At 43.3% G+C, this 14,430-nt stretch overlaps 1 protein-coding gene across 4 annotated transcripts in view; it reads left to right on the top strand.

The window, feature by feature from the left end:
• Positions 1 to 14,430, top strand: part of DIS3L2 (DIS3 like 3'-5' exoribonuclease 2) — a 203,712-nt gene that overhangs the window by 13,844 nt on the left and 175,438 nt on the right. For all 4 annotated transcript variants that reach the window (XM_087740589.1, XM_087740590.1, XM_087740588.1 and 1 more), the window contains exons 3-4: positions 11,478 to 11,636; positions 11,938 to 12,080. In XM_087740589.1, coding sequence (XP_087596715.1) covers positions 11,478 to 11,636; positions 11,938 to 12,080 — 302 coding nt within the window. The remainder of the gene's footprint in view (positions 1 to 11,477; positions 11,637 to 11,937; positions 12,081 to 14,430) is intronic.

The raw sequence follows: 14,430 nt of genomic DNA, 5'->3' as shown, positions 1-14,430 counted from the left end.
TAGCTGGTCAAGAAATCCCAGCCGTAAGAAGATGGCAAAATCTTACGGATTTTGTCTTTCCATCGTACACTGCAGTAAATTTTGTATTTGCCTTTGTTTCTCTGGGGGAACTTTGGAGGAAGAACCACAGCTTTTGCTTTTCCCTTCTATAATAATAATAATGCTACTTTTTAGTGGTGAGCCTTTCAGTTCTTGTGTGGTGAAATTCAGTACTTAAGAATGCTGTTATCTCCCTGTCTGACACCAGTAAATATGAGCCTGTGATCTAGTAAAGGCCACAGAATCAGCTCAATAAATGGAGAATGTTGGTTGCTGTGGAAATCTTTAAAACGTAGCTAATCTTGCCAGGTCCAATGTCATGTTCTTTAGATGATGTTAATCATAGTAATAAGATATGGGAGAGGAGGGAAAACTGCATTTACTGTATGGCCCCATCTGAGAAACACATGAAAAATAGAATGCTCCTTTCTCTTAATGGTTTAGCAACGTCATCACAAACATAAATTTCTCTCTTGCTTTTGATAGAAAAAAAGTTGCATTCCTGAATCTTGTGCAACTAATGTTTTTGGCTAACATCAGCTATAGTATGTGAGTTAATATCTGATGTATCCTCTCTTGGGGAGATGAGATCCTGCCCTTGCAGGGACTGTGTGGGTTTTGTATGTGATCTAATAACTGTCTCCCATGCCCTTTACTGGAGTCCTGAGCACACCGTGGTGTGGTGGGACTGAGTTCTGCAGAAGGAGCCCTTGCATTTGGCAGCAAAGTATTGTCACCTGCTAGTGCTGATGTGAAAATGTTCAGCAGTGGAAACACTTGTTGCTGTTAACCTGCTAATTTTTTTTATTTAACTATGGTTTTTGTGCTCTTTAGCTCCAATCTCTGAAGTTAGGCCTCCATTCTCTAGCTCAGGTAACTATGCTTGTCAGTGTGATGTTGGTCCCAGGAAAATAATAGGCTAATAGAAGAATTGAATTAATTTTTTCATCAGTCTTAAATCTTTTCTTTAATGTGACTTGTCATCAAATTATGCAACAAAGGTCCTGTTGAGCTCCCTCAGTGTCAGTTTCTTATGAGATGAGGAGTTTGATGATAAAGGTGTGAGTATGGGTGCTGGTGTGTTAGCATAATAAAATCACAGCACATGTGTAATGGTTTAAAAGCTGTTTAGCTGAACTAACTAAATGCGGCAATAAATTGAGAATTGTTACCAACAAGTGTGTCTGGTTCCTGCAGTGTCATGTTCTGACCCTGTGCTGTTTAATACTTCTGTCAATCGTCAGGAAGAAAACATACAAGTAGGATTGAAAGTTTTTTTGGATGACTTGGAGACCGCAGGGAGTATTGAATAATGGAGGCAGTTACTGGCAGCCGTCTGGGTCACTTGGTGGACTGGGAGCAGGCAAAACATTTATCGGGCCAGCATAGAGCCGTGCTAGCAGTGTGAGGAACCCAGTGTGGGAAGCAACAGCTTGGAAAAAAGTTTTGAGCTTTTGATGGATTAATCAGCTGAACATCCTCCTCCTGTGAAATGTGGCCAAAAGGGTAATGTATGAGCATGGGAATTGGAAGATGGAGTATGGATTGCGTGTGTCTGGCATGGCAGCAACAGCAGCTTCTGGAGTATTGTATCCTGTGGTGATGCCCTCTGTTTGGGGCGGATGGTGATGAATTGATGAATACTCAGAGGACAGCCACAAGGAAGATTAAAACGCTGGGATCATGAGTGAATGATTTGAGGAGCCCTGCTTTACTTATCAAAAAGATGCTTGGGGGAAGGGAGCTTTCAGTAAATTGCCTGCATGGGGAACAGATGTTTGATAATAGGCTACTCAGTTGAGCAGATCATGATATAACGCATTTGAGGCTAAACAAATCCAGGCTTGAAATACAGCACAATTTAGCAGTGAGGGTGAATGACCATTGGAACAGTTTTACCACGGCTTGTGGTATGTGGACTGTCACTGGCATGTTTAAAAGCCCAGATAACAAATTCTACCCCCGAAATATGCTGTAGTTCAAAAAGGAATTAATGTGAAAAAGCCCTCTGTCCTGTGCTACCCATGAGGACAGCCAGCCCGCACACCCCAATCAGCTCTGGCCTGTTGTTCAGATAATCTCCGAGAGTCTCCTTCGCCGTGGGTACCCTACGCTGTAGGTAGGACAGATGCTTTGCAGCTGGCTTCAGTGGCTAATTGCGATTCCTCTCCAGGCCGTGGCTGCTGCAGGGCTTCCACCACTGCTCCCCTCTCCAACCTCTGCTTCTGCCTCTCCTGTCCTATGTGCTGGTGTCCATCTCTTGCCCTCCCACCTCAAGCCCCCTGCTAACTAGCTCCATGAAATGCTGTGGGCTGCATGTCCCTAACTCCCTCTTGTGGGGAAACATGAGCTACGGAGAGTTGAAACTTGGCTGGGGCAGGATGGAAAAAACAAAATGTTGGGATCTCTTGCATAAAATAATGTCTTCTGTGACAAAAATGAAAATTTCCAGGGTGCTGAAGGAAAATGTCAACACTAGCAGCTGCAGCCCACAGATGTATGGGGCAGGTCATGCCTTGGAGAATATTTCAGGCTCTCTACAGATACAAGCCTGCAGCGATAATGCGTTTTTGTTCAGTTCGTATATTTTTAGGCATTTTTTCCTCCAGAGTACTAAGGGTTGTGAATTATGTACCTACTACTCTGAATGGGCAGTATGGGGAACGGTTCGTCAGCAGACTGTCTTATTCTGCAGCACATTTCGTAACCTCGGGGTATGTATGAATCTGAAAGCAGTTCTTTCATTTCTTCAGCTGTTAATGTCTTCTAGTATGTTAGCACCTCCCGTCAGGTATTTTGCCTTTCAAAGCCTCTTGACTTCCTCTGATCTTTGAGCAACTTGCTTCCCTCAAATTACTGAAGCCCAAAGAAATCAAAGAGAGAACTTCCACAATATTATGCTTTTCAAGTGTTTTTCTTGAAGTGTTGAAGAAGCCTTTTCACAGTGTAGTTGCTGGATAAAACAAAGAGCAAAAGGTGTTGTGGAAGATGGTTTGGGAGGATGGAAGGACGAGGGAGCAGTGGAAGCAGCCCTGACCCACATCCCGAGGCAGGAGTGGAAGCCTTGAGGAGTGCAGTCATCAGGCGGAGTAGGTAGTTAGGAGGTCACGAGCAGGGTGGAGCAGGTTCACAGAGAGTCCTCAAAACCAGAAGAGCTGTATCCCCTCCCTGACAACACTGCTGTGCTGCTGCACGCAGCTGGAGCACAGTAACTATTTTGATAAACTTTTAGTCTATTGCTACTAAATGAGTTTCATCACCAGCCCTTAGTTCAGAGCCTGGAATGGTATCTTTGGCTCTTGCACTCATGTAGTATTCTTACAACACAAACCCTGCTGAGGAATTGAATAAAACTGCAATTACTGTCTGAGTTACTGAAGTCAAAATCCTGCAAGCATCAGGATGCTTGGAAGTGTTTTGGAAGAGGAATCATGGTGTCATGGGCACATGATCTTGGCAGTCGGGAGCAGTTTCCACAGCATTGTTTTCTGCAGCAGAAAGAATCCATTGTGCATTTTTCTTCATTTCAGTTTTTCAAAGCATAGGCCCTTTCAGAAAGCCAAAGTCAGCAAGAACATTTTCCTTTTCCCTAGCTCCATATTGAAATCTAGGGGCATGCAGCACAAGAGTTTTAAATAAGTATGTGCAGCTTAAATCAAAAGACCGGTGGCAACATGTGCTTCCCACCATGTATGTGCTTCCCACTTCATTTCCATGGGTTCTGGAAATGAGCATCTGCTCCTGACTTTCCTGGGTATCCATTGACATTCCACTTTGGGCTTTTTTGCTACCTCCATCTCTAAGTGATGGGATGTTTCTTCCTCAGTGTCATGTTGTAAGAATGCTGAATGTCCGAATCTTTTACAGCCATCTATAGCGGTACAGTCACCTCCAAAAGCAGCTCATGGCCCTGTGAACTCCCTCACAAACCATGACAGCCTGTATTTCCCCATCCAGGAGTCACCGGCTGGGGGCCAGGCTGCCTTTCTGCAGCCAGCTTGTCCCCCATGTGGCAAGGATTCCCTTTGTGCTTTTTTTTCTTGGACTTTCAACTCTTGTGTGCAAATTTTGGCAGACTTTCTGCCAAAAATGTTTAAAGAATCACCTTCTCCAAAGAGGCAGGGCGAGAGAGCAATGAATTTGTTTGTGGGTGCACAGATGGCTCACAGCTGGACCGTGTCCTGGTAGACAAGCTGCTGGCTGGCACAGGCGGAGGGGCTGTGTTACGTTGTGCAGGGTTGCTCGTAACCAGTTGGGCTGCTGCTAGAGGAACTGGTTGCTTTGAATCACTATTGAAATCACATTTAAGAGCTGTGCGGTCAGGCCTTCGCTTTAAGCGCTGTCTTCTCACTTTATTTTCATTTGTCTAGACGGTGGAAAGTTACAGCTCAGATTTATGCTGTGGCTGGGCCCTGGTGGCCCATCGTAATGGGTCAATTAGTGGAGACTGGTGGGCATGGGAGCTGGTTCTGGCAGCTGGATTTCAATACATCATCCACTCAGTTCAGGACATTTGCATAGAATTTACATTTTGGCTGAGCCCATGCATGTAAATGTAGGTCTGCATTGTTTCTCTTCTTTGAATGACTGTTTAATTAACTTTAAACTTAATTATGCAATCTATCTGCCTAAATCCCTACAGTGCTGTCATATCACCGTCCTTTTCCACTTCCACCAAGATACTCCCTTTCCTGGAAGTGTGTCCTACTTTTCAGTCATGAAGATAATTCCAGATTATTCCCATCCTTAGTTATTTTTGAGGAGGACTCACAGCAACGTTGTAGGATCTCCCTTTAGCTCGGTGGTCAGGCTTGGACTGAGCACAGGGGTGTGCTGCAGAACCTCCAGTTTAGGATTCTTTGAGTTTACATTTCATCAGAGAGGAAGGATCTCATTTTTATTTGCTCATGATAAGGAGAATACGCTCTCAGGCTTTCTCTTAGACCCCAGGCCGAGCATCTGAAATACTGCCTACCAGGTTTATCTCCTGAAAGTCTCTTTGCTGCAATGAAACCTCACTGAAATGATAACATATCTCAAAGTCTTGCCTTTCCACTCCTACATCTCTAATGAATTCTTTCCCATGACATCCTCATTTCTCTCTCTTGCTTTGTCTTTAATCTTGAGCCATCTACTTTATTTAACTGGTTTGCTTCAAGATACTGTAAAATACATGGAGGTGGTTCTGTTCCAAGGCTATCGGGGAACTCTGAACTCATTTAATTCATGTTGAGAGCAGTGTTGAAGCATGGCTGTTCCTAGCACAGGCTGGACCGGAGCTGAGCTCACGGAGGGGGTGTTGTGAATAGGTGTTGGTCCTGTTTGTGTTATTGGGGCTCTAGCACAGAGTTTTGCTTGAGATATCTTCCAAGGAGTGTCTTTTTTTCTTCCTGGTACAGAACTTTTCCCCTGAGCAGCTATACCAATAGCTGTCTTTGTGTATTTCCTTTTTTAAAGAAAACAGAACAAAAAAGTACTTGGCTGTTACCATTAGTGGGATATTTAATCTCTTAAATCTGCAAAATATTTTGCAAAACATAAATAGCTAGTTACTTCTGGCTTGTGACCAGTGTTTTTAATTGACATAACTTGCATTTGAGAACACTTCAATGGTGTTTGTTGGTTTTGCCCATGTGGTTATTTGATCCCGGATATTGTAGTAGTCATTTAAGTGCTTGGAGTTTTTGAGTTAGTCACTTATATAATATGGCATATACTGGATGTCACTGGTGCATTAGAAATTAAAAACAATCCAACAAACGTATTTTGGCTTTTAAAATTTGAGAGGAAATTATTTTAAAGGCTTCTTTGAGCAGCAGAAAATATCAAATAGCTTTTAAATTGCCTATTTAAGCATATGAAAGGGAAAGACATGGGGATCCTAGCAAAACCGCCCTGATGTTAATGCAGTTTGTACTGGCAAGGCATGCTTTTGCTTGTAGCGCTTAATTTGAGTTCAGAGAATGAAACAAATAGTTGCCTGTACAACAGTGTCAACACTATGTCTGTGCCTACCTGGAGTTACCAGCCAGAAACTGCAACCCCCGCCCAAGATCATCAAAGCTGGCAGAGTTACATTCACAGAAGTACCTGGGATGGGTTGTTCAGAGGCTATGTAGGATTTGGGACTTTTGGGGACCTAGACGTCTTTGCAAAACAAGGCAGAGTTTCCGTCAGCTAAACTCTTGTATTGAGACTATTAATATGCCCTGTTACACCTCAGCATCCATAGTGGCTCATAAAGTTGCAGGTAGGACTTCTTGGCAGGTCATGGAGAGTATTTGTTTGCTAAAAGACCAAATCTGATGGTTTCTAAAATTTGCTTTGCCGACTCTGCCAGGAGCCAAGGGCCAACTTGAACTTGTAGATCTGTGAGGTGATGCCTTGGGCTGCCACATGGTTGGACTCTAATTCCTTGAGTCTCTAGTAAGGATGAGCAGGAACACGCTTTATTTAGCTTTCTTGCCATGCTTAACCTAGTCTGACTTAAACAGGAGTGTGGGACTAAGCAGGGATTGGCATCAGAGTAGTTCTCATTGCCTTTAGTTGGTTAATTCCTGCTTTTGGAGGTGGGGCAATGTTGGGTGACCCTTCATTTGGTAGCTGCCATGCCTTCTAGCTCATGGGTGTATCCTTACAGTGTTTTCCTGAGTGCATAGCTGGGTTGTCTTGAAGAATTAAATGTCAGGGAACCTCTTGGAAGGTTGGAAGGAAATTGGTTTAAGTCATTGAAATGTGTCAGCAATGAAATGAAACATTGTAGAAATATGGGCAAATATTTAGTAACCATGTGTTGAGAGTGTCTCATTAGCTGATAACAAATTGTTCTGTTGCATGTTATCAGTTCTGGGGATATGCTTCTGTTTCTTCTCACACTTCAGCTAACTGTAAAGCGGGGGTATTTGAAAGATTCCTTTGCATATCTAGATCACGATCTAATACTGGGAAGCAATGGAAAATCCTCTTAGCAATAGCAGAGTTAGCGGAGGTGTTGATGCCCAGTCATGAACTGATAAAGGTAAGTAGTAGATGGAAGTATTTTGTGTCGGAAAAGTTTGTAACGATGTTGTTCCGTCCAACGGTTTCAACATAATTCCTTTTTTGTAGACGTAAAAGGAACTGTTACGTGTTGAGATAGCTGTCAGTGGGGGGTGGGAGTCCCAAACCTGTAGAGGTGTTACCAGCACAATTGTGATGCTCTCAGTCCTGCCCACCCCAGGGAGGTGGGTTCAATATAAATAATGTAGATGGTAACAAAGCTGGAAGTCTAGTTAGAGGTAAAAATGCCTAGTGACAAGGTAGATGCCCTTTGACAGGAAAGGGGAAAGCTATACCGAGATGTCCATGTCTTGGAATTCACTGAGAGCTCTCAAGTAAAACTGGTTCTTGCTGGATCCTGAATGGGAGGTATCCAAGGAGTCATGGATGCGCTGATGAAAATTCAGTGAGGAATACTTTCCTTCTGTGCTGGTAGTAATCAAATAGCTTGTCAGGTGTTAAAGGGCAGTCGGAAATGTTTTATTTTTGGTAAATAAAATGGTGGGTCTCGGTCCTTTCTTGTGTAAAGCAATATGCAAATTTTAATATAAAATTAAAGACTTTCTGGCCTTGCTAACTTTATGTATAGTTGAACATTTTAGTTGATTTAGTTGACCATCTAGTTGATCAACTGACTAATAGATGTAAATTTAATCAAATGCAGTACTTTTCAAAACCTAAACTATAGAGCAATTTTGTATAAATTATGTCAAAATAAGTTGATTTAAAACATCTAGCCTCCTCTCTTATTGTAAGCCAGATCAATTATTCTGGGAAGCTGCCTGCATGCATTTTTTTTTTCCAAAATAAGAAAAGATTAATAGGTACTTAGGTTTAAAGACCAAAATGTGCCATTGTGTGGTGTCATTGTTGTTGTGACGGCGATGAAGTGTGATGGTTTGGATTCTAGATTGAGCTCCAGCACTGTCCTTCCAGTGGAGCTCAACCAGCTGCTGCTGCCTGCACGTGGGATGCCGGACTGGGCTCCTGGGTTGGAGCCAGCCCCCACCTCCATCCTTTCTGCTCCTTCTCCTGGTTGCGTGTTTCTGCTTCCCACAGGTGCTTCCCCTTGGCTAGTTTGAGGCAGTTCACTGCTCCCCTTGTAGAATACCTGGTCCTATTTAGATGTCCCTCTGTCACCTTTGTAGGCAGCCTCCTTGCCTGATACAGGTGTTGGGGTTATTTCAACCCATCTAGCTCCAGAGGACTTCAGGTAATGAACAGTCAGCCACCTTTCCTCAAATTGTTACTCCTGTATTATTTCCCATTGGTAATGGCAGAATGTCTAGAAATCCCAGGCAAGAGGTGGCTGCATCCACGGAGAGCAGCTCTACATCATCTGTGCAGCCAGATAAACGTACCCGAACATGTTGCATTTGCTGCGTGTTGTGAATACATCTGTGTCTTGCATTAGAATTGCTCTGCGCTCAAGCTCGAGTGGTTCTGCACATGCAGATGTGTTTGGTGCATTGTGGTCGCTTCAGCCCTCCTGGTAGGATGTATCAACCAGCCGCAGCTCTCAGTTGCTGCACCTTAGTCCCCCTTCTACTGAAGTTATTTTAAATTTTTTATTATATTTATTTACTTATTAGTTTATTTAGTCATTGATTATTTCAGTGCCTAGAATGTGCTACTACTTTGTGTTACATTTGTTATATCTTACAAATCACACAGCTGTAACACCACAGAAAAAGTCAGACTTCTGACACACCTGATGCTGGAATAAAGTTTAACTAAGTTAGTGATAGCAGTTATTTCAGAAAGAATAGTCTTAATATATCGCCTGCTATCTATAGAGTTGTCAAGTTACAGTTTGCTTTGTGGAATGATGTCTGTTTATCCATCAGAATATTAATGCTGGGCAGCAGGGACAGAAGGAAAGTCCATCATGAGAAGGATTTCTAATTTACAGTTTTAGGGGAGATGTGCATTATTGGAGCAAATATTGAATCTAGTTGAAACAGATGGCAACCTGTAGTTAGCTCTCTTTCTTTTAAAAGGAGAAATACAAGAAATTAGAGTCATGCAGAATTCGATGTGTTCCAGTTGAATGCTAATTGTGACAGTTGTCTGTGGCTTTGTAACAGGGGTGGTTTTGTTTAGCCATAAACATCATGGCCAACAGGGTCAAATACTTATCCAAAGTGGCTGTGTGTAAACTGGCTTGCAAGCCAGCTATGCCAAAGCAGGGTTTGTTCATTTGAGTAAATTTTTTTCTTCAAGATTGTGTCCGAGTCTGAGTGGATGAAAAATCCCACCGGAGAGAAAGCCAAAGGCTTAAGTGTTGAAAACGTGCAAGTGCCTCTCTGTGTGTCTACCTTTCGGCACGGAAAGGTGCTTCTCCACCCTTTGCTGTTGCTGTGCATTATTTTTGGCAGTAGCGGCCCCAAACTTTCTGAACTGATGGCCATGGCAAGTGCTGGGGCAGCTCTGCTCTGCAGTGGCTAATTCTGGCTCTCAGCTCACTTCCCAAGTCATGAGACTTTTTTTTTCTCTTTTTCCCCCCTGCATTTTAATTTTCTGCTCTTCTTTTTTTGGCTCCTTCTTAACTACATGTTAAGATTTAGCCTTCTTTTTATCCCAAGTTCTTTAATTCGTAGTAGTATTTTCTATGACTTGCTGTCAGAGAAGCGAGGGCTTCAGAGGACCTTACAAGCTCGTGTAATCCATTTCACTGCCTCAAGGAAAAAACTACTCTTTTTAGACCAACTCTGGCAGACATCCGTCTCACCTATTTTTAAGAACTTCCAACGAAGCAGGTTGCGTGACCTCTCTGGGTGATCAGCCTAGCGCCTTGCTTTTTTAGTGGTGTTCCTAAGATCCCGCCTGTTGCACTTTAAGTCGGATTCCTTCACCAAAGTGTCTCTGAAAACCTTGTCCAGAGCAAACCGTGTTGCCAATTCAAAAGCTGTTCTGCTCAGATCTTTCTAGTCCATACTTTTACTTTCAGTGTCTGTTTTTGAACTTAATCTCTTGACCCTTAGGGCATATGCAAATCAGTTAATTTTAGTTCTGTCTCATCATGTGGTCCATACAGGTAGTATTGCCTCATTCGCGTCGGTTGAAACTTAAATTGGCAGCTGCAACCTCCCTCGGACAGTCTCCTCCCTGAAAGCATGGGCAGAGTATGAAAAGCTTGATCATGTAGAAAGAGCACCAACTACGTTGCCCTTATCCTTATTACTGAACACAGAGGCCCCCTCTTAATTTTGGCGTCCCGTTTGGAGACACTGCCGTGGCATTTAGGCTCCTCATGGGCTGGGCTGGGCTGAGCTGGCACCTTGAGTTGTCCCTCTGTCTGTCTTGGTGTCTCCTTTCCCAAATTAGGAGGATCCCTCCCTCCTGCCAATTTGCCTGGTATTATATATGGAAGTTGCTTTTTGTCTGTGACTGGGTAAAGGAGCAGTTTTCTCTTGTTGTACCCTATTTCTAAAGATCTCTTCTCAAGTACAGCTTTTTAAACATTTTTTTTCCTCGCTGCTTCAGTTTAATTCTATGAAGCAATCTGCGATTTCGTTTGTGAAGGATGCCATACGTAAAAAAATTGCCTTGTAACTTGGATAGCCCCATAGCAAATAAGTTGGCATTGCACATTTTCTGACTTGCAGGTACAAGCTTGGACCCAGGGAGCGTAGCCAGGAGGGGCTGGAAGGCAAAGCTGTGATGACATGTTCAGTATCCAGGTGGAGGGCCAAGAGGGCAGCTGCGCGGCGCTGGGTTGCATTCCAATGTGCTGATCCATGGAACAGCGTTGGCATACGCTTTGGAAGCTGCTGCTTGCTCTCCTGGCTGTAGGGAAGGGGCTGAGGTGATGGCAGGGAAGGAAGGGGTGAGTCTTTGCAGAATATTTTCGTATAATCGTGGCCTATTCTAAACAGGCTGGACGTTTGGAGCCTTGGCATTTCTTTGTGGTGTCATTGTGTACCGTGCTGCCTCTGGTAGCTCAAAAGTTAATTACTCCAGAGTGGGTTGTTGAGAATTTTTTTTTTTTTTCTCCTTGATTCCTGAACTACTTAATTAAGTTGTAGGGAAGTTATATTTTCTCACTACTTGGGGGCTTAATGGGGTGGAGGCTTTGGATACAGTTTAACAATTTCACATTTTATATGCTCTAATGAATTTCCCAGGATTTTGGAAGAGTGCTATCCAACTTCAGTATCGTAATTTCCAGAGTTTTATTTATGCTAAAATAAGTTAGTGGTGGATTAAGAGGCACAAAGAGCCAGCAGATTACAAATGAGCTGAACTAATGAAGACATCGTTCCTTGTGGATAAAGAGCATGACTCACAGTTGTGACTTGTACTGAAGTACTGCTGACCATGAGTTTCACCAGGACCACAAGCTGGCAATGGGGTTCCTCTTCCCTCCCCTGTTATTTCAAACCTGTCTTTGATTTCAGGTGCAGAAAAGAGAGGGTTTGCAAGGACCAGAAACAACTCTGAATCTGCAAGAACTCCCCAGAACTTCGATAGGAAGAGGCAACTCTCTGAATCGCAGACAGAAACAATGAACAATTCAGACAGCAGAATAAATCCTAGACAACTGGGAACTCCCAGAGGTATTAAAGCAGAGTGCGTACACGCTTCAGGAATAAGCTGCCTTGAAGCATGTGCTCAGCACTATTAAAAGATGGGCTGGGATGAATGCTCTTAACTCTAAAATGAGCTGTAAAAGACTGTCGATTATTTGTAAAATATGATTATTCCAGGCTTTTCAGTGCTCTGAAGTCAGGTGCCAGTATTTCTGGGCAAACTGTTCTCAGAAGTTCAACTTTGAATACAAACCCTCTGTACAGCTGCTGTTAAGATAAATGGACAAGTTTAGTGGGCAGGATAACACTTATGAATTTCTGTTTGCAGGAGGATCCTATGCTGCTGTCCCAACATCAGGTGATAGAAAGAATCGAAATAAACCCACTCGAGGGAGGAAGAAGAGTATATTTGAAGCCTACATGTCAAAAGAAGATGTTTCAGCAGGACTGAAAAGGGGAGAGCTAATTCAGGTGCCTGGAACATACAATGTCCATGCTCTTGTGATAAATCTGTGGAAATCACAGGCAGTTGTTGGAAATCAATGTCAGTTGGTTGCATGACAGGGAATTGATGTACCACTTGTAGATGCTAGAGGAAGATTTTTTTTTTTTTTCCCCTCTCAGAAGGTTCTAGAAGTGGAACAAAATCTTTTCTGTTCAGCTGAAGTATAGTTTTTGGCTTGATTGCATGTTCTGTAAAATTCCTGATCCACACTTGTGATGAACTGCAGAGTTCTGACTGGATGGTCTGCTAGCCATCGTAGTCATTATTGTGGAGACACTTGCTTTTACAAATGATGCTTGAAAACACAGCAGGTGCTGGCAGCCACTGTCAGTGTAAGTAAAAATGAATGCTTTTAGTGAGATACTTTTTGCTGAAATTCCTCACAAAGATGTTCATTAGTCCTCAGCAATGAGGTGCAGACGCCTCCGCTTCCAGATCTACTCTTCGTATTTCAATCTATCAACTCTTCCCAGAAATCTCCCTCCCACAAAGAAAAGGGACAGTGATGGGGCAGGTAATGCTGTGGTCCCTGGGGTCTCATAGGGCTGTGCCTACCAGGACATTGCAATAACTTGTTATAAACTATGATGCAACTGGTTAAATTAATATCAAATGGCTAGGCAGTGGTACTGGGCCCTTGATTTGCTTGCATAATTTTCTTTGCACTCCCCTAAGGTCATAGGGCTGACCCAGCCAGTGATGACGGCGCATGGTTTGCTGAAGTAAGGCACAGATAGTAAATGGAGCCGAAGAGCCCATCAAGATACAGAAAATCATTTGCATGTGTGTGTACAGTTATTTGCCTTGAACAGCTAGCAATAAGCATGTTCTCATTTTACAGATTCGAAAGATCAAAGATTGGACTTTGTGCTTCCATTTGGAGCAGCAAAACTTCAGCCATAATTAGGCAGCAATTCTTCTCTGAATATCTAGCAAAATGTGGGAGTGGACCTGCCACTTGTGTGGGTAGCTGGATCTGAGAAGGAGTTTTGCATTAAGGCAGGCAGGGCTGTGGTTCAGTGAGGAGTAGGAGAAGAGGATAGCATCCTAGAATTACTGTTTTAGTACAGTCCTCAACATGGTGTCATGTTTTTCAGGACACATCTGGTGTCCCAGTGAGATCGGACTGGCTGGGGAAAAAAGGCAGGTGGAAGTCAGCGAGGGCATGACAGACGCTCATGCTGAGGCATCGTTTACCCAAACTCACACTGGTGCAGTGCCATTTAATTAATGTTGTAATGCTGGTGAGGTTGCGATAATTACTTTCATCAATACATTGAAGTTGCAAATGGCATCACCTCACTTTTTGTCTGATTTCTTGTTATAATTGTGTAGTAATTCTTGTATAATAATATAATGGCATAATTTCTGGAGTTGTGATGAGGATTCCACATGTAAGATTGCCTGATTCTATCCTGAAGATCAATCTGATGAGGTCCTAGCTTTCAGAAAAATGACTATGTGGCATATCCCTGCTGATGATCAGAGTAGTCCACTGGGCTACCCAGACCTTAGACCAGTGCCTTTTTAAAGACCGTCATAGACATCCGCAATGGGAAGTGAACAGTGAGGGAAGAAACGGGAGCCTCAAGCTATGGCTTCCCCCCATGGCTGCAATGGCATATGGCAGCAACTAAAGCTTCTGCCTTACCTTCAGGAGTGGTTTTGGCACCCATTTTTGGTAACGCAGCCTGATAGCATTAAGTGCAAGCATGTGTAGACTGCCTATGAGGTCGAGTGCAGCTGCAGATGAGGCACATCAGACTATGACTACTACCTGGGAATCCCATTGAAATGCTGAGTCCCGGAGGACCTGTGATTGCATGCTCTCTGGCAAAAGAATCTCTAATTCTTGTAAATGCGTAGTGTCTACTCCAGGTCATGTGCTGCGTAACTGGAAGAGTCATATGTGCTTTCTTAGGCTGTATCTGTTTTCCTTTCATCCAGTTCCACATCTCAGGGAAACAGTTGAGGCTGTAGAAGCTGGATTTAATCATGTAGGGCTGTGTGTCAGATCATGGGCATCCCAGCTCAGTGTCTCTCATCTTCAGCCCATTCATCCTTGTGATCTCATCAAGACCATTCATCACTGCAGTCTCAACCAGGATAGGTGAGATCCTGAAAGCAACTTTAGTGAATGGACAAATATTCAGCACTGTTCTGTACAATGGCAAGAGACAGAGTGAACAAATACCTGTTGTGTTAATCCTCAAAAGCAGGGCATTGGTCTGGCATGGTAACCTGCAAAAATGCTCCACAAGAGCCTGTGGAAGAGAAGAACAAACGTATTGGTCTGAATCTGATGGTCCTGAGCAA

The sequence above is a fragment of the Nipponia nippon genome, unplaced genomic scaffold, assembly GCF_047370975.1.
Source record: "Nipponia nippon isolate SJK-2023a ecotype South Korea unplaced genomic scaffold, ASM4737097v1 scaffold_7, whole genome shotgun sequence".
Taxonomy (NCBI): domain Eukaryota; kingdom Metazoa; phylum Chordata; class Aves; order Pelecaniformes; family Threskiornithidae; genus Nipponia; species Nipponia nippon.
The sequence above is the reverse complement of the archived record's forward strand: the minus strand, read 5'-3'. Positions and strand labels throughout refer to the sequence as shown.